The following is a 24,410-nucleotide window of genomic DNA, read 5'->3' as shown; positions in this document are numbered from 1 at the left end:
AATAAGTGTAGCTGGAAAGTTAACCCTGAAGCATAATTGTTCATAAGATGTAAATAAATTGTCTATATAAAGATCGGAATGCGTCCTAATCCTTAATGTTTTCTTTAAATTAAACACTGAGGAGGTCTGACAAGGTAGTTATCTTGTATAGGAGCAACAAATAAAAGCTCCTCTACCTTGGGTTGTGTCCTGCATTCCATTCTTTAAGTGATTGGTGGTAAATTGACGATAGTAATGAATGGCGGACAAAGCAGTAAATACAAAGAAGGTTTAGAACAGGTTTTGTTTTCCTTTGCAAACCAGGCTGTTGTAAATTCATGAATGTTCACCAATTTATAAGATTTTATCAGGTATATATTTGCTGCCCAGTAGTAAATTTGAAAGTTACGTAGTGCCATGCCACACTCTGCTTAAATATTTATGCAACCACCATTTTAATGCATGGCTGTTACGAATTCCAGATTAATGATGTGAAGATAGAATCTAAGGGGAATGTCTCTCGACACCCAGAATAATGCCAAGGAAGCCACACATCTCAAAACAAGTGTATTTATTTGTAAAGACACAAAAAGAGGGAAGAACAAAGGAAAAACTCAAAGTAACAAAGGAAGCATTAAAGACAATTTATATTGTATTGCTCCAGTAGTGCCTTTGTCCTGCTCAGCCAGGTTGGTTGGCGTACCCACTTGCCCACCTCAAGTACATGCTGCCTTTTCATACATATTTGTGGCCTCCCCTTCTTGCCAATGACCCGCATTCAGAATCTTCTCCCATTAAGTCACTTAAACCCCAAGTTTAAACTGGAATGCCCCCTAGTGACCCCCAGTGGACCTTTACACTTGATCTGCCAAGCTGCTTGTTCTTTCTCCTGTGTATCCAAGTCTTATACCACCACCTATAGCTTCACCCTCTATCTACAGAAGACAACATAGTTTCTACCATGAGGAGACACCTCAAACTGCCCCATTGGATGTGTGGTCTCTTGCCTCTCACTCACGCTAACTAAATTGTCAGACACCCCAGCTCCTTTTTGGGTAAGCTGTCTTCAAACATCCTGGGGAAATATTTTTTTTCCTTTTGGGGTTCCATTTTCCCCCAGTGGCATTGCTGAGCCTTACTATTTGGTTCCAGTTTTACCATATAAGAGGTGTTCTACTATCCCCTAGGGCTTCTTTTTTCCACATCCTGTTTCTTATTTAAAGTTTTATCTTAACCTGATCTATTTTGGTTGATATTCATGTTCTTGTCAGCCCAATACAGATCTTATGTTTAAAAAATCGATTCCATAGAACTCCTTACATCAGAGTTCCAAGCATCAATGTTATTGACTTATGTGCGTTGTGCCAGTTGCATCTGAAATCTTTAGAAGACACAGGAAAAAAGTCTCTTTTGCCCAAGGAGGCTCATCTAGCAAACATGGAAATAAAATGAACACATAAAGGAATCGTAAAGCATATGTCAAGTCTCGCTTGCTAATTTACACATGCTGAGAAAAACTGGCAAAGTGCTTCACAAAATGCCACCTATATGCTGAGCTTATTTGGATTTCTCTTCCTGGCTCCCCATCAGTAAATTAATGATATAAGGGATGAAGGCCACGACTGTCAGTGGAACCACTGAGCTTTTGCAGAAAGTCAGCACATAAAAGAGAAATTCTGCCTGCGTGGGGATTGTCACAAACTCGTAGAGTTGCAAGGCAGCCAACGTTCCTGCCATGCATGCCACTTTGAAGCCAGTCTTACAGCTATTCTTGCCTTTGCAGCTCTGGGTAAACATCTGGGAGTTTATTCCGAGGCCCAAGCCGAAAAGAACCCCCAGGTTCCTCACTAGCCCCGCAAACGGGCTGCTGTCCAGGTGGACCCACTCTGGGTTGGCACACCACTTCCTGGCTTTGGGGACTGACCATAAGAGATCAACGTTGATCATTTTTAAGGTCAGGTAGAATGAGAGTGCAGTGCTGAGGAGCAACAGGCTGATTTTCAAATAGACTTGCAGATTGGCAGTTTGAATGCAGGGCATGTGTTGAAAAACTTCGGCCACCAGCATGCCTATGGAAAGAAAAGAAATTTATCTGAGTGACAACACGTACAATGAGGAGGAGGAGGAGAAGGAGGTTAGGAGCATGCACTGATACAGCACGTTGCCACACCCAACACATGACGAACCACCTCAGAGTTCCAAATTAGGACCCGAGTGCAGCCGGGCAGTGGGTGACACCTTAGCACCACACTAGTTTGAATGGAATATAACACTGGGAAGTTTTTTACACTTACAATTGTCACATGGAGGCTTGAAGACATTGCTCTGTTTAAAAGAATCTTGTACAAAAAGGCCTCTTTGTTGTAGACAGCTTTGAAGTTTAATCAATAATCAAAGATCTCTGTGGTCTTTGCACTCATAATCTCTAAATGAAAAAATTCTTTTTTTTTTTTTTCTAATTATTATTATTATGTTGCATTACTTGCCTTTCACTTTTTTATACATTTCTGATTTTTTCACTATTATGCTGTGTTGGTCTGCCAGGAGAAACACTGAAAAGATTCTTTGTCTCCAGAACTTTCTAGCAAGTGTTGGATAAATCCCTTAGTTAAACAATGATTGGTTTATTGTATCAATATAATATTACTTTAAACGTTATAAAAAAACACCCTGGCACACAACAGCAGGACCGCTACAGCTCTGTCCTAGGGCTTTTTTAATTGCGGCTTTCTGTAACCTTCCACCCTCCAAAAAGCTGCACACTCTGACAGCATCTGGACAAGATAACAGCCCAAGCACCTCATCTAACAGAGACAGAGAGACAATGAGTGTGTTTATACACACACAAAACTGGGATAAGGTGAGTAACACAGTTAAGGCAGACACCTGGTTTCTTAAAAAACCCTCTTTACTTGTTATATAGTGCCTTTAATATCTATTAATCTATATCTCTCACTCTCTCATTGGTCACTCTCTATTTATCAAAATATCAAAGCTAGTTAACGGCAGTTATAGATATCTGCAAATTCAAATGATTTTCCAGTACTAGAAGCCTACATATTTTATTTCACATTTACTACGAGTAAATATTTACTATACCTGCAAATACACCAAGGACAACTTGATGAGGAAAATGAGTGGCAATGAAGATTCTGGAGATGCAAACGCTGATCTGAATGACCCAAAAAGCGGTCCACAGAACTGACCATGTGACCCTAAATGTGAAAAAAAGATAGCGGTGGTGAGCTGCTGCATTGTAACATGCTTATTACTCGTCTTAAATTAACAGGACATTTTTATTAAGGTGGCAGCCCTTCTATCCATACATGATTCCAAATTGCTTCTTGGTTGGGTCATGACTGGCTGAGTCTGTCTCGGTGCAGGAAGTGTACTTTAGACCACAAATGTTCAGGAGGATGTAGGCCACACAGCTCACCAATTTCACCACATGACTGTGACTGCGTAGACTTGTAAAGTCTTATCAATCTATAATTGATAGGCATTGGATTCCTAGCTTCCTGGTTTCTCATGTAACTGAAATTCCATTACTGACAGCTGTAAAGGCAGGCATGTCGCTTAAATGAAAGGTAAGAAATTAAGTGAACAGGTAAACCCCCTTTACAATGGGACAGAACAAATAAATGCAGGTACACTTGGTTGTGAACAACAGTTTGTTGGATATCTATCAACTAAATCATCTGACCAGGAAAGCTGACTGTACAAGAACCCAGAAAGCACATCACCAGCTATCCAGTTCATAAGGGTGGCCAAAAAACATGTGAGGAAAACACTGCTTTGTACCAAACAAGGCATTTTTCTTTATTTTCACCCGTCTTTGTCAAGAAATCAATGCTCTTGCATGAAGAGGCTGGCCGCAAATCCAGGCCCTCAAAGTCAGTAAATGGCAGCTTACTTACTAAACTAAAGGGTATTTCCTCCCACCCAAAGGATAATGTGGCAGCCCCTGTCTATTTTCAGTCTTGTTGTCCTTCATTACAACTCCTAAATGGTCTGGTGATGGACTGGCATCTGCTCTGGACTTGCTCACACATTACCAAGAATGGACAGGTTAGGTTAACTAGCAATTCCAAAATGGCTGAGTGATTGCAAATGTGGTTGGTGAGTGAGTGGGATCAGCCATGGACTAGCACAATGCTTGGGGCTGCCTTGTGCCCAGTGCTGCAGGAGCCCTCCAGTTGACTGTGTGGAGTCCACATGCTCTCAGTATATTTGTGAGAGTGTTTTCTTCAGTAGGCCCAAATGATCTCTATGTATGTGACGGACTGCTGCCCATTGCTGGGCTGTCTCCTGCCTTGTGCTCATTGCTGAAAGGATAGGCCCCAGCCTCTGTGTTCCCTGATTAGTTATGGTTTGTGAATCCCGACACTAATCTAGAAACAGATCTAGTGAAGGAAAGTGACATCCTGGTGGCCGTCCTTAAAGTCAACATAGAATGAACACCCAAAAATAACTGAAAGGTAGCGTCTATTTTATGAACCTTCTTTATCCATTATAGGGTTTAGATAGGTTTTGACATTCCATGACATGATGATATGATAGGTAGAATTAGGTCCCTATATAAGAATAGGGCCACTGGAGACGTCAGCTAATAGCCACCCACCACCTCCTGGGCATTCCACAGTTGAGTTTGTGTTGGGCTTTCTAATCTGATGACAGAATTTCTCATGGCTGAAGAATTCTAATAAAAGATGTACAAGATTATGTTCCTGTTTGAAAATAATGGACCTGCCTGCTATTTGGATGAATCGATTTGTGATTGATTTCTAATGCCTAGGGCTTGTTTTGTTTTCATAAAGTTGTCAATGAATCCTAATTTTGTGAAGATGTACTTTATCCACATTCAACATTGCTGCTTCCATATTGCTTATGCATTTAATATCTATATATATAATTCACTAAGGCAAGACACAAATGGAAAGCATGCCGGAAAGGGGCGTGGATTCACTAAGCCGCCGACAAGTAAGACACCTATGGCGCACGCAGGAAGGAGCCAAGCCCACCAACTCCAAGACCATTGGATACGACGACAACTCGCAGAGCCACGCCCACCAACTCGGACACGACGACACAGAAAAAACTGCGTCATTTATATTCATCTGTCGTAGAGGCCACATGCACCTCCGAGCCACGTCGACTGTTCATAGAGGCATGTTTCTTGCGGAGGTAAGTCGACATATGGAGTGTGTAAAACTGCTAGGGGTATCCCATGGGATCCTTAAAACAATCCTTTACAACTGAGGTTAAAACACAATGAAGTAAGTAGTCTTTAAAAACCGAGTTTTCGGTTACGACGCACGACTGCGTGCACCATAGCAAACTGTTTTACACGCTGCATACAGCAATTCGCGCTACTACCATGGTCAGGTGTCTCGGTGGATTATACATAGAGAAGCAGCCAAAACCGCACAGAGCAATGAAAAGTCTACGTGAGTCACAGGTATATGTGGACTGTGCAAAGATCACAACAACTCAAGTGACGAGTTGGAAGTGGGCACATGAGCAGGCAGGGCGCAATGGCGGTCCGCCAGTTTTCAGTCATGGAACGATTGTGTGTTGGTTCGTTCCGTGCATTGTTACAATGTTGCTTTTCATGCTGATTTATTACATTACAGATTTTTCAAATGTTAATTTTCTCCCTTCTCTCCATATGTAATAAGTATGATTAGCATTCTCCATATATGGTTGTTTCAGGGTGGTAACTAGGCAGGATTTGTGGAGCATTCACTTGTGCACATTTAGCAGATGATTGTGATATTTAAAGGCTAAATTTAATAGAAATTTATATATCCCAGGTATTATAAATCAGATTTTTTTGGCATATGCATTTTACTGTTTTTGGCACATGCATATTCTCATATTTGATTCTATGCAAAATGTTAGCAATGAGACCCCAGGGCCAAACATGAGGACCCAGGTTTTGAGTTTGTTCCAGGAACCTTTGGAAAATAAGGCGAGAAAATTCTTTGTTAGTTGTGGTAATTATACTTCAAAGACACATGATCTTTCCTGGGTCCGCTGCTCTTTTCGATCTACATGCTTCCATTAGGTCAGATTATCTCGGGGCATAACGTGAGCAACTACAGCTATGCTGAGAACACAACACTATATTTATCAATAGCGCCTGATGATCCCGACTCTCTTGATTCACTGACAGACTCACTTGTGTTTCTGAATGGATGAGTAGTAATTTTCTCAAACTAAATAAGGAGAAATTAGAAATCTTAGTGATTGGCAAAAATGGATATAATGAGGGTAATAGAAATAAACTTGATCCATTAGGCTTAAAAATCAAGACAGAGGTAAAGAAAGTAGGGGTAACTATTGATTCTGACCTGAATTTTAAATCACATATTAATCAGATTACTAGGACAGAATTTTTCACTTAAGAAATAAAGCAAAAGTTAGACCTCTAATAACATTGTAAGATGCTTAGAAATTAGTTCACACTTTAGTTTTCAGTTGGCTAGATTACTGTAACACACTCCTCTCAGGACCACCCAAAAAAGACATCAATCCATTGCAAAGAGTAGGAAAGACTAGGAAAAGAAAATCCAAGCACATTTCTCCAGTTTTGATGTCACTATATTAGTTACCTGTGTCATTCAGAATTGACTTTAAAATACTGCTTATGGTTTATAAAGCCTTAAATAATCTGCTCCATCCTGTATTTCATAATGCCTCTCACCTTACACCCCAAATCGTAATCTTATACCTTCAAATGAGTGTCTGCTTAGAATTCCAAGAGCTAAACTTAAAAGAAGTGGTAAGGTGGCCTTCTGCTGTTATGCACCTAAAATCTGGAATAGCTTACTGATAGAAATTTGCCAGGTTAATACGGTGGAGCACTTTAAAAACCTGCTGAAAACAAATTACTGTAACATGGCTTTCTCACATCTTCATTTTAGTTTAACCCTGATATTCTGTATATGAATTTAATTATTATTCTCATTCCTGGTGGCTCTGTAATCCATATTAACCCCTACTTTCTCTTCTGTTCTTTTTCGGGTTTTCTGTGGTGGCGATCTGTGCCACCACCACCTGATCAAAGCACTGTGATGTCCCTACTTTGATGGATTGAAGGCCAGAAGTCCACATGACCATCATCATCAAGTTCTTCCATATGAACCCTGAATACAATGAGGACTGATTGAGGTCATTTAGAGTAAGTTAGGTAGCATGCCTAGAGGGGGCTGGGTGGTCTCGTGGCCTCAGGAACCCCTACATATTTTTTTTCTCTAGCTGTCTGGAGTTTTTGTTTTGTTTTTTCTGTCCATCCTGGCCATTGGACCTTACTTTTATTCTATGTTAATTAGTGTTCTATTTTCTTATTTATTTTGTCTTTTTTTCTCTTTCTTCATCATGTAAAGCACTTTGAGCTACATTATTTGTATGAAAATGTGCTATAAAAATAAATGTTGTTGTTGTTATTAAAATAAATAAATCACATGTTGACCCAGAACTCTGAACCAAGAAGTGTGTCAGTCTCATCTGCATTCATTATATTGACAGACAAACAATCAGGTGCATGTAGCAATCACATCTTGCGAAACTCCCGTAGCATTTTAAAATATATATGACGGACTAAACAAAGAGAACAAAGCAACGGAGGAAAAGGTCAAAGCAACCTCAGAAAAGGGCGAGAGCAAGATCAGGAGAGGGCCCCGACAAATTGTTGGCAAAGCATCTTATGAACAACTTCAAGTGCTAGTTCAATGTCACCCTGGGACATTCATCTTTGACTTTTCGAAAGCTTTTTCTAAAGACTATATATCCACATTTTCCTTTGATGCTTTTCTCTACTGGTATTATTGCTCTTTAATAAATACCACGTTGCTTTTAACTTTCTGTATTTTGTCTTCATATCTAGAGTGATTGAAGTAATATTCCAGACCAGACAGGTAGGAATAGGTGGGTCATGGTCACAAGGCGTAAGGTAAAGGGTGCACACTGTCCGGGGGCATCAACCCCAGAATTAGAAGTGTCTAACCGTTATGTCCTGGCGGAGCTGGACGGTGACTCTGATAATTCTGAGGTGGTAGGCAGGGTTGAGGAGCCCCAACGGGCCACCTCAAAACCAGTTCCCAAAAAGAGAGAGGTAGTGATAGTTGGGGACTCAATCATTAGGGGATTGAAGCGCAGGTGTGCTCCAGAGAGAGGGAGTCTCGCACGGTGTGTTGCCTTCTGGGTGCACAGGTGGGAGACCTTGCTGAAAGGGTGGATAGGCTCTTGGCCAGAGCGAGGGTGGATCCAGTTGTCATTTTCCATGTTGGAACAAATGACGTACATAAGGGTAGTGTGTCAGTTCTGAAATCCAAATTCAAAGAGTTAGGTACCAAGCTGAGGAGCAGAACTGACAAGGTAGTCTTCTCCAAGTTCTGCCTGTGCCACGCCAGTCCAGGTAAGATTGAGGAGATTAGAAGGCTTAACGCTGGCTCAAATCTTGGTGCAGGGTAGAAGGGTATAGGTTTATGGGGCATTGGGATTCCTTTTGGAACAGATGGGACCTGTTCCGCCGTGACGGGTTACATCTGAACCGGAGGGGCACCAATGTATTGGGGAGGCGTATGTGTAGGCTAGTCGAGGATTGTTTAAACTAGGGAATGGGGGGGCAGGGAGTTTAGGACAGGCCAGATTTAGATCTATACATGGAAGAACAAACAATGGTGTAGAAATAAAAATGCATAGTAATGTAAATTTTAAGCAAACACGTAAAGATAGAAGGATTAACACATTAAAAATAGCTTGCCTTAATGCTAGAAGTATCAAAAATAAGGTAAGTGAGTTGGAGTTGTATGTAGCAGAGCATAATTATGATATTATAGCAATAACGGAAACCTGGCTAAATAACAAAGATGGGGATGAGTGTAACATAGAGGGATACACATTTTTAGGAAGGATAGACAGAACAGAAAAGGAGGTGGGGTTGCTGTTTATGCCAAACAGGAATTAAATGTAAGTCATCTTCAGTTGGATGATGAGCCCCATCTTAGTGAGGACATGTGGCTTGCCTGGAAAATATTAGGGAAAAGGTCTCATTTTAGGAGTGTGTTATAGACCACCCAATTCAGACAGTAATTTCAACACACATCTTTTAGTAATATCAAAAGGCAAGTTTACAGGGGATATTATAGTCATGGGGGACTTTAATTATCCAAATATTAACTGGGATAACCTTACAGATGGAGGAGCACAAGAGCAGGAGTTTTTAGAAGTAATCAGCGACTGTTTTTAACACAGCATGTTAAAGCACCAACAAGGGGTGAAGCCTGTCTGGATTTAGTATTCTGTAATAATCAGGATAGAATTGAGGGTGTAGAGGTGATTGAACCACTAGGGTCAAGTGACCATAATGTAATACAATTCTCAGTATTTTGTAAGAGTACAGATGCAAAGACTAAAATTGTTAAGTTGAACTTTAGTAGGGCTAATTTTGAGCAGATGCGACAAAGTCTAAGTAGGATAGACTGGGATAAGCTTTTAAATGTGGAGACAGTCGAGGAGCAGTGGAACAGGTTTAAAATGTTTTACATGTAATGCAGGACAGATACATACCTAAATTTGGAAGTAATAGGAAACTAAAAAACTCCACGATGGATTAATAAAGATTTAAAAAGAAGTTGCAAAGGAAAAACTGCTGTATAAGGCATATAAGACTAATGACTGCAAAGAGAACGTAGCGTATGAGAACATGAGGGCAACCATTAAGAAGGATATCAGAGAGGCTAAAAGACAGTTGGAGAGGAATATAGCAGATAAGGCAAAGAAGACCCCAAGAGATTCTTTCAGTATTTTAGTAGTAAAAGAACAGTTAAGGAGGAGGTCAAGTTCATCAGGAATAGTAAAGGGAATTAAAAGATACAGACAATGAAATAGCAGATGCCCTAAACTTACATTTTTCTGAGGTGTTTACAAGTGAGCAAGTGGATAACCTCCAGAGGTAAACGCAACTACTAAGGAGGTACTGAGGGATTTGGAAATTGTAGAGGGAGAAGTGCTGCTCAGATTAAATAAGATGAAATCAAACAAATCACCAGGCCCAGATAATATTTATCCTCGTGTTCTTAAGGAGGCTAGTGAGTACATATATAAACCCTTGACACATATTTTTAGGAAGTCACTGTGCACTGGAGAGATTCCAAAGGACTGGAAAATGGCAAATATCATCCCATTATATAAAAAGGGTGACAGGGCAGATCCAAGCAACTATAGGCCAGTAAGCTTAACAAGCATCACAGGAAAATTAATGGAAGGAATTATTAAGGATAAGATTGAGCAACACATGACAAGGACAGGAGTTATTCTGAACAGTCAGCATGGGTTCAGAAGGGGGAGGTCGTGTTTTACTAACATGTTGGAATTCTATGAGGAGGCAACAAAAGGATACGATCAAAGTGGAGCTTATGATATTATTTATCTGGACTTTCAGAAAGCATTTGATAAGGTGCCACATGAGAGGTTGGGCATCAAGTTAAAAGAAGTGGGAGTTCAGGGTGATGTTTTTAGATGGGTGCAGAATTGGCTCAGACACAGGAAGCAGAGGGTGATGGTGCGAGGAACCTCATCAGAACTGGCCGATGTTAAGAGTGGTGTTCCACAGGGGTCAGTGCTAGGGCGGCTGCTATTTTTAATATATATAAATGATTTAGATAGGAATATAAGTAACAAGCTGGTTAAGTTTGCAGATGATACCAAGATAGGTGGATTAGCAGATAATTTGGAATCCGTTATATCATTACAGAAGGACTTGGATAGCATACAGGCTTGGGCAGATTTGTGGCAGATGAAATTTAATGTCAGTAAATGTAAAGTATTACACATAGGAAGTAAAAATATTAGGTTTGAATACACAATGGGCGTCGAAAATCGAGAGTACACCTTATGAGAAGGATTTAGGAGTCATAGTGGACTCCAAGCTATCAACTTCCAAACAGTGTTCAGAAGCCATTAAGAAGGCTAACAGAATGTTAGGTTATATAGCACGATCTGTGGAGTACAAGTCCAAGGAGGTTATGCTCAACCTTTATAATGCACTGGTGAGGCCTCATCTTGAGTACTGTGTGCAGTTTTGGTCTCCAGGCTACAAAAGGACATAGCAGCACAAGAAAAGGTCCAGAGAAGAGCGACTAGGCTGATTCCAGGTCTACAGGGGTTGAATTATGAGGAAAGATTAAAAGAGCTGAGCCTTCACAGTTTAAACAAAAGAAGATTAAGAGGTGACATGATTGAAGTGTTTAAAATTATGAAGGAAATTAGTACAGTGGATCGAGACTTGTATTTTAAAATGAGCTCATCAAGAACACGGGGACACAGTTGGAAACTTGTTAAGGGTAAATTTCGCACAAACATTAGGAAGTTTTTCTTTACACAAAGAACGATAGACACTTGGAATAAGCTACCAAGTAGTGTGGTAGACAGTAAGAAATTAGGGACTTTCATAACTCGACTTGATGTTTTCTTGGAGGAAACAAGTGGATAGGACTGGCGAGCTTTGTTGGGCTGAATGGCCTGTTCTCGTCTAGAGTGTTCTAATGTATGTTCTAATGTTCTAAATTCCAAAAAGGGCAGTACAGTGGCACAGTGGTAGCTCTGCTGCCTCCCTTCCCGGGTACTCCCTGTGTGCAGTTTGCATGTTCGCCCCATGTCTGCGTGGGTTTCCTCTGGATGCTCCTGTTTCCTCCCACAGTCCAAAGACATGCAGCTTAGGTGCATTGGGAATCCAAAATTGTCCCTAGTGTGTGCTTGGTGTGTGTGCATGTGTGTGTGTGCCCTGCGGTGGGCTGGCACCCTGCCCGGGTTTTGTTTTCTGTCTTTCGCCCTGTGCTGCCTGGGATTGGCTCCAGCAGACCCCTGTGTTAGGATATAGCGGGCTGGAGAATGGCTGACTGATTGACTTCCAAAAATAGTCACTAGAGGGAGGTATGCAGCCAAACCCCTGCTAGACATAAGGGCAACACAGAAGTTTTATTAAAATTAAAGGTTTATTTCCACAAAGATGCTTGAAAAAAGAATAAAGCTCTGTGGAGCACAAAAGGCAAAATACAGTTACCTTAAACAATAAGGCAATCTAATGAAAACCAAATCCCAAAACAACAATCCAAAGAGTGGTCAAAAGAGAGAGCACACCAGTTAAAAATACAATACTTTACAATAAGCACAGTAGAGAATAGCTAAGCACAATGGCACCTTTTATTGGCTAACTAAAAGGATTACAGTATGCAAACTTTCAAGGCAACTCAGGCCCCTTCTTCAGGAAAGATCTCTACATTCATAATGGCTAACACGGTACAACACCCTAGTACAATAAGCACAGTAGTAACACATAACTCACCAAAACTCTCAAGCATATTCAAAATGAGCCAGCAAGAACTTTGGAATGCACTCTGGATTTACAGGGCAGAGGGCACTTCCTGGCAGAGATTGACTGGTGGCCCTGCCTCTTTGGAGGCCAACCACAAAACACATAGAATGTAACACAGGCAGCTTATAGACGAGATCACAAACAAACAATAATGCATATAATCAACAACAGCAACACTAACATAAATAAATGGCACAAAAATGAACAAAGAAAATCGGGAGTGTGCTCCCCTCGACTTTTTTGTATACTGAGATAGAGGAAAAGGTCATCCGAACCTCTTCCAGTTGCGCAATATTTCTCAAATATCATATGTCTTTGTTTCTCTTCATAACTAATGATAATATCGATACACAATCATTTATCTCTATTTATAATCAAACTTTATATTAAAATTATATTTTCGCACTTGGTGGTGGAATTTTTTCATGATTACATATGCATTACCTAGATTATGCACAAAGCAAAAAGAGTTATAGTCACCTAAAAACATAGAAAAAGTGTTATTATTATATAATATTTGTTACAATAAATTGCTTTAGGTTAAACTTCATTTAGTTACATTTAATTATGATAACGATGGCGGAAATAAAAAAAAATATTAAAACATTAAGTGTATTACCAGGAACATGATGGGGACATAGATTATGGTGGAGTAATTTTGCTTGTTATCATTATAAATATCTATACAAAATTTGAATCATCTACAGTATCTGTTTATTATAACCATAGTTTACTTGAAAATCTGCAAAGTATTCGGTTAAAGTACCACTTCTGGCTTCTGGAAGTGGCCCAAAAGTTGATAGGATTCCTTATTTTTAATATAAAGTAGGTGTACACAATCTCACTGACTGAGGTCAAAGTGTTTTCGAGTTATCGTGTTTACACACAGACAGACATAATTTTAAAAATGGTATTTTCAGACTCGGAAGGTCTAAAATGTCAAGATTCATCGAAATCTCGAGGTCAAATTTTTTCATGATTCCTATACTTTCTCGATTTATGAAAAAGTAAAACGAAATGAAACAAGACTTTGAATCCCTGTCAGGGGAGGATCCCTGGTTGAACGATGACAGTATGTACAGTATGTACTGTATATTGGTGATTCTCTGTTGTTATTTATTTTTTCTTTCCTTGCACATAATTGGGCTGAGTGACAGCTACATGTGTTTCGAATGACAATTAAAGTTAACCATAAACTATGAATATCACACCATGCCACACATTGAATATTTCAAATGTTCCCTTTACTCTTTCTATATGGAGCCAGGACTGAATAAAAATGCCAGGAGATACATCTAACACTCCCAACATTATTTCTGTAATAAATGTGCACAAATTCCAATTACTCAAAAATCTAATTACCACCCTCTTGTATGGTTGGATCAAACTTGATTGCACCCCAGCTTTTTTCCTTCAGTTACTAGCTGTTCTTTTCTGTTAATGAAAGTACAGCATTTCCTCCTTTGACCAGCAGTCTGACCATTCTCCAGCACTGATATTGTTGTTATCATTAGCTCCTTCAGCAGGCTCTTTGCTGGTAGTGCTGATTAGACAGGCGCTCGTCTGCTGATGCCAGTTGGAGTTTCAGAGTATTTTCACTCATTTTTGGCACTTTCTTCTACCTCAGCTCTCATTCTCTTGTTGCCCTTTTGTAATCAGGCTATTATGAGACATTATTGCCTCTCTTGTCACCAGCAAGATAGGAGAGCAGCGAGAAAAACACAGTAACAAAAAAGTGAGCCAACCTGCATAACTTAGTGCATTCTGGGTAATGAATTTTAGTGAGGCCTACGTTTCCAATGTACTGTTCCTTGAGATAGTGGCATTTCATCTCCTCTGGTATAATTTTATCATTTGGTTTTAAGAATTGCTGGTATGAGAAGAACTAGGGTGTTGTACCGTGTTAGCCATTATGAATGTAGAGAAAAGCCAAGCAAAATGACACCTTTTATTGGCTAACTAAAAAGATTACAATATGCAAGCGTTTGAGGCAACTCAGGCCCCTTCTTCAGGCAGGATTGTATAAGAAGAAAAAAGTGACAATATTCTGAAGAATATAGCATAGAAATGCCAGCCATCACATAGTGGTGACTTCATACACTTCCAGTAGACAAAGAAAAACAGCCAATACTCAAAAGAGCAAAATTTAGAGCTGCTGATACAGAGTACTGGTGAGTACTGGCTCACTGTACTGCTGGGTGAACGTCATCTTAAAGAGACATCCATGACGCTTTCAGTGACAGATCATTTAACAACAACAAATAATTAAAGTTCTACAAAATGTTTATATAGTTACTGGTTTGAAGAGATAAGGTCACCTAAACAGTTCTTACCAATAGAGTCGGTTTGGTGGATTGTCCTTGTAGCGAAGAGCTGAGGTCACCATTAGATACCAGACACAGGAAGAACACATGGCATGTCCGGAGGGGCTGCCTGAAAGGTAAAGCAGAATTCATGAGTTCTAACAAAGTGTGGTGGACTGCCAGACCCTTACCCAACCAGGATGCTTCAAAAGTTGAAGAAACGGGGAAGGAAACAGACACAGGACACTATCTCCACTGGAGCACTAGGTGGTAGTCCCGCTGGGTTGCTACAGCACCCCAAATTCCCATAGGGCACACTGGGACTTGGAGTTTTGTGGGCTCTGCACTTATGAGTTCCAGAGGTGCTACCAGGGGGTCCTGCAGGAATTGGCAAGCCCTATTTTTTTGGGATTCTATCACACCCGGGAATACTTCTGGATTATGCTAATAGCCACCTGGAGTGCTTCTAGGTACAACATAAAAGGAACAACCTCACTTCATTCAGGGAGCCTGCATTGGGAGGAAGAGGGACGAAGCTTGCCAGAGGAAGAGTGGAGGTGGAAGGACAGAGATGGAGACAGAGACAGAAAGAGAAAGAAAAAGAAGACATTGCAGTGTACTTATTGTGCTTATTATGCTTTTGTACTGTTCTGTGCTGTGGGAAACAATTGAAAGCGTTTCCCACTGGAATAAATGCCTGTGTGTGTGAAAGAACTTGAACCTGCATCTGTCTGTGTCAGGTTTGTGGACATGGTGCGCCACCTGCTGGCCACAAAAGAAAAACAAAACATTTAAAACCCGTATTCAGATTGAGGGTATGGTTTTTCATAGGGTCATTGAGAGTTACGAGCATTTCTTACACTTTCTCTTGTTGTTTTTTGCTTTGTCATTTGGATTCAGTCTTTGGATTGCAGACTGGACTTGTTTGCTTTACGGTTGCCTTTTTCAGGCATTCCATTTTGCCTTATTTTTGAAGTTTCACTTGACTTGCATTTTTTATGATTTCTTTTGGTTTTCAAATAGTACTACTACAACAACAACAACATTTAATTATATAGCTCATTTTCTTACAAATAATGTAGCTCAAAGCACTTTACATGATGAAGAAAAGAGAAAAAAAAAGACAAAATAAGAATTAAAATAAGACAACACTAATTAACATAGAATAAGAGTAAGGTCCGATGGCCAGGGAGGACAGAAAAAACAAAAAAAAAAACTCCAGATACTAGGGTGTTGTACCGTGTTAGCCATTATGAATGTAGTGAGAAGTCAAACAAAATGACACCTTTCATTGGCTAGCTAAAAAGATTACAATATGCAAGCTTTCGAGGCAACTCAGGCCCCTTCTTCAGGCAAGATGTAATACAGAAATTGGAGTTTCCTGTGTTCATATACACACACTAGGACAAGAAACAACATTGATAAATCTTTAAATGAGAAACCTTAAATGTCAAAAATGTATAGATTCATTCAGGCTAGGGTTATATTAACAAGAGAGAGAAGAACAATGTATGGTCAAGATCTGTGGATAAGATAACTGTCCAACAAAGTCTTTAGAAGTTTGTGATGAGTTTTTCAAAACAATATGGGTCTGTAGACAGGTAGTCTGTGTCATTCTGAGAGATGCAAACAGTCCTCATACATGGCCATAAAACTCTTGTCTTTATTCAAGCCATGTTGAGAAAAGCCAAAAAAAACAACACCTTTTATTAGCTAACTAAAAAGATTACAATATGCAAGCTTTCGAGGCAACTCAGGCCCCTTCATCAGGCAAGATGTACCTGAGTTGCCTCAAAAGCTTGCATATTGTAATCTTTTTAGTCTATATATATAAAGGAGAGTTGGGATCCGAGAGACTGTGTTTGTGTGTTTGTGGAGGGATTGAGAGTTAAGGCGGGTGGGGGAGTCACGTGATCATCTCCCTTCCCATTCACTTCATTTTGCTCCGAGCTGAGCTCCCCAGCCGTTCTTTTTCCTTAGTGTTTAGTCCTTTCTCCTTTACTAATTTACTGTTTAGTACACGCAGTACTTACACAGTCACTCATAAAAGGGGAGAAGACTCTGTGCAAGAAATGGGCATTGAAACTACACTGGAAGACATGCAATCAACGAGGCCATTAAACGGATCTCAAGAGAGGTCTTCTTGGTTGGAAAAAAAGTGCTTGGCTGCCAAAACCAGGCGATTAAACAAATCTCAACAAGAAACGACTTCTGCGTTAGAAAAAAAACGATTCGCTGCCAAATTCAGGCGGTTAAACGAATCTAAAGGAGACAGGATTTCTAGATTGGGAAAAGGACGATTGGCTGCCGAAACTAGCCGGTTAAAAGAATCTGAAAAAGACAGGACGTCTAGATTGGAAAAACCACGATCCGCTGCTGAAACTAGCCGGTGAAACGTGCAGCGAAGCGCGCCAGGTCTGCTAGTTATCCAATAAAAGATGACATTTTGCTTGGCTTTTCTCTACATTCATAATGGATAACACTGTACAACACCTTAGTACTCAAGCCATGTTGTAATGTATTAAATTTTAACATGAGCTTAACTTCCCATTCTTTTCTCTCTTGCTGTGTTTTGAAGTTGTCCATAAGCACTGTGACTTTAAAGTCCCTCTCGCAGGGTCCATGGCTGTTGAAGTGGGCCGCTACAGGAACATCTGTGTTGCCACGTTTAATGTGTAGCCTGTGTAAATTCATTCTCTAGTGGAGTGTTTGTCCAGTTTCTCCCACATAGTGCCAGGACATTTCATGCAGAGAATTAGGTAGACCACATTAGATGATCTGCAGGAAAATGATCCCTTTATGTGATGTTCAAGTGGGCAGTGTGGTATAACTATACGGTCTATATTATAAATGTAGGCATCAACAACATTTATTTATATAGCACATTTTCATTCAAAAAATGTAGCTCAAAGTGCTTTACATAATGAAGAATTGAAAAATAAAAGACACAGCAAGGAAAATAAAATAAGTCAACATTAATTAACATAGAATAAGAGTAAGGTCCGATGGCCAGGGTGGACAGAAAAAACAAAAAAAAAAACTCCAGACGGCTGGAGAGAAAAATAAAATCTGTAGGGATTCCAGACCATGAGACCACCCAGTCCCCTCTAGGCACTCATTATACATCTTTTCTGTAGGCAGGGAGATGTGCCATTTTCTGTTGGTTCACTTAGGGAGCTTTGGACAATTAGTTTTGGTTTTCAATAAATTCTTTAAATTTAAGGAACATTATTTTGTTTTAGTCTTACCAAGTCAGTAGTTTATAGCTATCCTGTTCCTTGAAGAGCATTTATGAGCATTTGAAGTATTTTTGAACTGTAAAAGCCTGACCCCCATTTTTAGTCTGAGCTACCAAGAGGATTTTTCTTCCCAGAAGTGAGCTCAGGACAAACAGCAGGAAGTACGTAGTTGACTCTCATTAGAAGCAAAAGATTAGAGCGGAGCTGTGGTGGTCTTCAACACACAATGTTTCGTTGCACATGTGTCACAAAAAGTAGATGCAATGCTTGATGCTTGAACAATGAAAAGTGTCAGGGCTTTTGTCTCTGATTCATCTACTTAAGGTATGCATATCCTAAGTAACTGCATTTTCTAGAGATGATTTATTGCATATTTCATAGTACAAGAGTATGATTTTACTGCTCTTCCAACACTGAGTAGTCATGGGATCCCCTAATTGCCATGTGTTATTTTGCATACCACTTGAAGTTCCATAATTTTAAGGTACGACTAAAAACCAAGTGGCCCTTTGGTCCTCCGATGACCAAGGTGTCAGTGCAAGTAGTGCAGGAGTTTCAGCTGGTTGCTGTGCTCCACTTACCTGACAAGCAGCAGATGACAGAGCTGTCAGTTTTCTTCTTACTACCAAGTAATTGGGGAGACAAACGATGCTGTATGATTTGGAGATGGTGGCACTGACAAAAAGACAGGAGGAAGAGCTGGAAGTGAAGATGCTATGATTTTCGCTTGGAGTAAGGAAAGTAGACAGGATTAGGAATGTGTATATTAGAGGGACAACACAGGCATGACAGTATGGTGACAGAGAGAGAGGCTAGATTGAGATGGTTTGGGCATGGGCAGAGGAGAGACGAGGGGTACATCTGCAAAAGAATGTGGAGGATGGAACTGACAGCCAAGTGGCAAGGAGGAAGACCAAAGAGGAGTTTTATAGATGTGGTGAGGGAGGACATTAAGGCAGTTGGTGTGGCAGAATATTATGTAAAAGACAGGGATAGATGGAGACGCCTAAATTGGAGCAGTCAAAAGGACAGGAAGAATCGGCTTCAGTAATTTGCTTCACACTCAGCAGCCATGTCACCTCACTTGATCAGTTTTCCTGTGCAGTTTGCAGTAATGAAGACACAAACCCCTAACTTTGGAGAGGACAGAACTGCCTCAATTTGATTCATGCTCAGCAGACATGTCCCATTAAGGTTGCTGTGCTACATGTACTTGACGGGCAGTGGATGACGGAGCTGCCATTCTTTTTCTTCCTATTACGTAATCTTCTGCAGTTTGCCTCGTGCTCAGCAGATGTGTCACTGCTGTTCTTTTTCGTTCTGTCATGTCACCTTCTCAATCAGTTTCCCTATGCAGTTTGCCATAGAAAAGATGCAAACCCTGACAACTTCATGCAAGTTTGCCGCTGGCCACATATTTTGCTTCATCTGTGTGTTTCATGTCATAATGTTTTAAGTTAAGACTAAGGTCAAGGTTCGAGTCTTAATGGTTAGTGAGTATTTGTGTGGGAGACAACTGATGCAATTAATTTATATATATATATAGATGAGGGAAATTATTGACTAAACATTGAATTACTTAAATAGCTGACAACATTGACTCACACCATGCTCCTGCTGCTGCTGCTGAAGAACATGATGACGGATAGCAGAAAAAGATGAACGTAGCTAATACACATGGTTTGCTTTACTCCCAAAATGACCTGCTCCTAACCTCCACACTCTTAAAGGCGTACTCCACCCAAGTCTGATATTTTTCAATTTGTTAATTACTCCATGTCCTTTGTAGTGATGACCAATGAAAATGTTTAATCTGATGAGAATGAGGATCTCCTTAACAATAAATTGAATATAATCATGGAATAATACATAGATAGACTTGATAAAATAAACATTTAATTAAATCAGGAATGAGAAAGACCTTCTCTTTAACTGCCTATGCACCATTTTACAGAAGATCAGCAATTTGCTGTGACAGTGTGTGGCTGTGGTTTGTGTGTGTGTGTGTATGTGTTCACCCTGTGATGGACTGGCACCCTCTCCAGTGTTTGTTCCTGCCTTGCACCCTTTGCTAACTGGTAGAGGCTCCAGCAGACCGCCATGACTACGTTCAGGACTAAGTGGGTTACAAAATGATGGACTGACTGATGTGGACAGCTATCTTTAGTTACCAAAGGGTACAAAAAGGCTCACTCTACCTGGTCCAGTCTCACAGGTGATAGGAAACTGTTCAAGATGTGGATGGGAGCTGTTTTGATAGAACTGCGTTTCTTGCACCCACCAGTATGGACGATGACCAAATAATATCCTGTTTAAAAAAAGAAAAAAAAGGATTATGAATTTGTGAGACAGATAGATAGATAGACAGATAGATAGATAGATAGATAGATAGATAGATAGATAGATAGATAGATAGATAGATAGATAGATAGATAGATAGATAGATAGATAGATAGATAGATAGTTTGGAAACCTGGGGGTGCTCCAGCCATGCCAACCAAACATAGACTGGCAGAGACACAACACACTTTTATTTCCATGGGGAAGTGCTTTCCTCTCGCTCCCCAAGGCAGCACAACACAAATAAGGAAAGCACCAAAGCCCAGTCCTTTTCTTTTCTCTTTCCCTTCTCTCTTTCTCCACCTCCACTCCTCTCCCGGCAAGTTTCATCCACTTGAACCTGACTCTCTCTCTCCAAGTAGCGGTGACTGGCTCCTTTTATATACATATACAACATAAGTAAAGTTAGACCGCTTATATCACTGAAAGATGCTGAGAAATTAGTTCACGCGTTTGTTTTCAGTCGACTAGATTACTGCAACGCACTCCTCTCAGGACTACCCAAAAAAGATATAAATCGTTTGCAACTAGTGCAGAATGCAGCTGCTAGAATCCTAACTAGGAAAAGAAAATCCAAACACATTTCTCCAGTTTTAATGTCACTACACTGGTTACCTGTGTCTTTCAGAATTGACTTTAAAATTCTGCTTATGGTTTATAAAGCCTTAAATAATCTCGCCCCATCTTATATATCGGAATGTCTGACACCTTATATTCCAAATCGTAACCTCAGATCTTCAAATGAGTGTCTCCTTAGAATTCCAAGAACAAAACTTAAAAGAAGTGGTGAGGCAGGCGGCCTTCTGCTGCTATGCACCTAAAATCTGGAATAGCCTGCCAATAGGAATTCGCCAGGCTGATACAGTAGAGCACTTTAAAACACTGCTGAAAACACATTACTTTAACATGGCCTTTTTATAACTTCATTTTAATCTTAATTTAACTTAATCCTGATACTCTGTATGTTCAATTTCCTCAAAATAACTATTCATGGTGGCTCTAAAATCGGTACTGACCCCTACTCTCTTTTCTGTCTCTTTTTCCTGCGCCACCACCACCTACTCAAAGCTTCATGATGCTCCAACAATGATGGACGGATTAAAAGGCAGAAGTCTACGTGACCATCATCATCATCAAGCCCTTCCGTGAGAATCCTAAATCCAAAGCGGACTGTTTCATTTATGTTAGGTAGAATGCCCAGAGGGGACTGGGCGGTCTCATGGTCTGGAATCCCTACAGATTTTATTTTTTCTCCAGCCGTCTGGAGTTTTTTTATTTTTTCTGTCCCCCCTGGCCATTGAACCTTACTCTTATTCTATGTTAATTAATGTTGATTTATTTTGTTTTATAATTGTGTCTTTCGTTTTTCTATTCTTTAATATGTAAAGCACTTTGAGCTACTGTTTGTATGAAAATGTGCTATTTAAATAAATGTTGTTGTTGTTACAGGACACACAGAAGCACTCCAGGTGTCCAACAATCTTCTTCCGGCAACACTTCTGGATGTGGCAGAAGTGCTGCCAAACATGTCTCAGCAAATGTTCAGGTGCCCCCTGGTGGTGGCCATGTGCCCCAATAGGGTTGAACTTCTATGCTCAAGACCCCATTGCAAGTCAGAGGGGTGGCCTTCTAGTGTTCTGGCAGAGATGTCCTGAATAAGCGCTCTCCCCGGTCCTTCCACTATCAGTAAACAGATAGATAGATAGATAGATAGATAGATAGATAGATAGATAGATAGATAGATAGATAGATAGATAGATAGATAGATAGATAGATAGATAGATAGATAGATAGATAGATAGATAGATAGATAGATATGATGGCAAACTAACAAACTCCCATTCAAATACAAACTGGAAAGACTTAATAGACAGAAAAAAACTTCTGACTTAGCTAAAAATAGTTGAAGAAATAGGAAATTCGAAGTCTAAAACATCCAAACCCAGTATCTTCATTGGCAAACTCACAGTTATGTTACCTGGTGATGATAAACTTTTCTGGCATAAACAAAAGAGGTTAATCAATCAATGAAAAATGCCATTTTGATGTATATAGCAATGGTGTCCAACTCTGGTCCTGGAGGGACGCAGTGGTTGCAGGGTTTCCTTCCAGCCCTTTTCTTAATCAATGACAAGTTTTTGCTGTGAATGGACTTACTTTCCCTTCATTTTAATTGCATTCCTTTTTTTAAGATTCATTCAGCAAATGTGCTTCCTTTTTCGTTAAATGGCAGCTAAACAAAAATGACATGTGAACTGAGCCAAAAGACAACTAGCTAAGTGGGGTTCTAATATTAAAACCAATTTCATCCCAACCATTTTATTTTATGCCAGAGCTGACATTTCTAAAACTGTCGATATTATTTTTCTTTTATATATATATATATATATATATATATATATATATATATATATATATATATATATATATATATATATATATATATATATATAAACTTGTTTTGCATCTCATTATTGTTTGGCTGATAATTACAGAAAAAAGAAACAATTAAGGTGTCAGAATCTTAAATAGTAAGCCAATTTAATAAAGGGAAAAGAAGTTAATTACCAGCGAAAACTGGTCACTAATTAAGAAAAGGCTTAGAATGACTACCTGCAGCCACTATGGCTCTCTGGGTCTCCCCTAGTATATACTGTAGCACCTTTAACAATAAACATTATTGAAGTGGTTTTACAAAGCAAGTAAAAATACAATGCAAAGCAACACTTGTGTAAGAGGTCCCTGATATGGGATGCAGAAAATGCCTGCTCTCTACTAGTCAGTGTGCTTTTCTAAAGTCCCATTTAGCATACTTCATTATGACATTTGTAGTATTGACATGGTTGTGCCTGCAACTGTCCTTTCAAGGACCATGTGGGTGAGCTGGCATGGACTGAGGGGTATGAGTTTATTAGTGATCTGCCATGGACTGAACTGGTGGAGGACTGCTCTGCCAAGGACTGTGTAGGTGCAGATATTAGCACTCCCTGCCATGGCTTGCATGGGTATTGTCTGAGTGTGCCCTAAGTGGGTGTTGAATGTGAGCAGGTTCATGTGTCAAAGTCCACCATGGACTCTTTGGGCATAGGTGGCAGCGGGTCCTCAGGGATATAGGCTTGAGAGTGTTGTTATAGTAACGTGCCATGTACTGTGAATGTGGCAGTGGGAGTGCCTTGGCTTAGACTGTGTGGAGTGTCCTTTTATCCATTGTGCCAGTGTGGATGTGTGTGAGTGAGCATGTCAGTATGTGAGCAGAAGTGCATATTTCTTGCCATGGACTGGTCTCCCACCCAGAGTTGGCTCTTTCTGTTTGCTGATGGGATTGGCTTGGACCCTATGGCACTGTAGTAGAACCAGCAGGTTCAGCAATGAATAAATGAAAAGAGCTACATTTGTATATTTTGACATTTTCTAAATTTCAATCTATTGTCTTCAGCAAGATATCAGATGTTTCAAGCTATGGGATATGAGATATAAGATGTAACAGTCACTAACTTCAGAGTGAAGCCACTGTGTACCCCATCTGTTGGGGGAGATGCAGCTTCCCTCAATACTGGTGTTCCCTCCTTTCCAATCCATCACTAACATGTAGTTGACTAGAAGAGAGACTTCAGTATGCCCAGTAACTTGATTCATTATACTTATACAGAATACACTACTTACCATTTAAAAATAAGGTTTGCAAAGTCACCAATAACAGCCACCCAAATTATCTTTGTGCCAACGACATGACTAAGTGGAAACCAGAGCGGAAAATAAACTAAGAAGATATTCCGGGGATCACCGATGGAAGACATGAAGTGTAGAAAGCTTTGGTAGTCCCTGTAGTTTTTTTGCAGATGTTGAATGACCAGCACCCCATTGCTGTGCACAAAATCCATGGCGTCTCTTGTTTAATCAGATTCTTCCCATGTGTCAAGGCCTCGGTGTGAGCTGTGGGCAAGTCCTTGAGTGGCGATACTTTGGATGCCGAGTGTCCTTTTATAGCGAGCCTTCTTGAGAGCCTCTGCACGGTCGAGTTGCCTTGCCAGCTTTATCACTTTCACCTACTGGGATCCTTCACTTGTCATCCACTCCTGCCCCTCCAAACATGCTGACATGTCGTATCTCTACTGATGACAACACATGACTGCAGCAGCAGCTTTTCTTTGCTTTCACATTGTTTACCAG

The 24,410-nt window shown here is 40.1% G+C and overlaps 1 protein-coding gene across 1 annotated transcript; it reads right to left on the bottom strand.

Annotated features, from left to right (window-relative positions):
- Positions 1-533: 533 nt before the first annotated feature.
- LOC120531800 (glucose-6-phosphatase 2-like) lies at positions 534-24,357 on the bottom strand. Its single transcript, XM_039757550.1, has 5 exons — positions 23,904-24,357; positions 20,099-20,208; positions 14,692-14,791; positions 3,079-3,194; positions 534-2,048 (listed from the first exon to the last, which is right to left on the bottom strand). Exons 1-5 carry the CDS (start codon positions 24,119-24,121, stop codon positions 1,537-1,539), a joined length of 1,056 nt encoding a protein of 351 aa, XP_039613484.1. The 5' UTR covers positions 24,122-24,357; the 3' UTR covers positions 534-1,536.
- Between the last annotated feature and the right edge of the window lie 53 nt (positions 24,358-24,410).

This window comes from Polypterus senegalus, chromosome 6, assembly GCF_016835505.1.
Source record: "Polypterus senegalus isolate Bchr_013 chromosome 6, ASM1683550v1, whole genome shotgun sequence".
In the NCBI taxonomy this organism is placed as follows: Eukaryota; Metazoa; Chordata; class Cladistia; order Polypteriformes; family Polypteridae; genus Polypterus; species Polypterus senegalus.
Note: the sequence above shows the minus strand (reverse complement) of the source record. Positions and strands in the feature narration are given on the sequence as shown.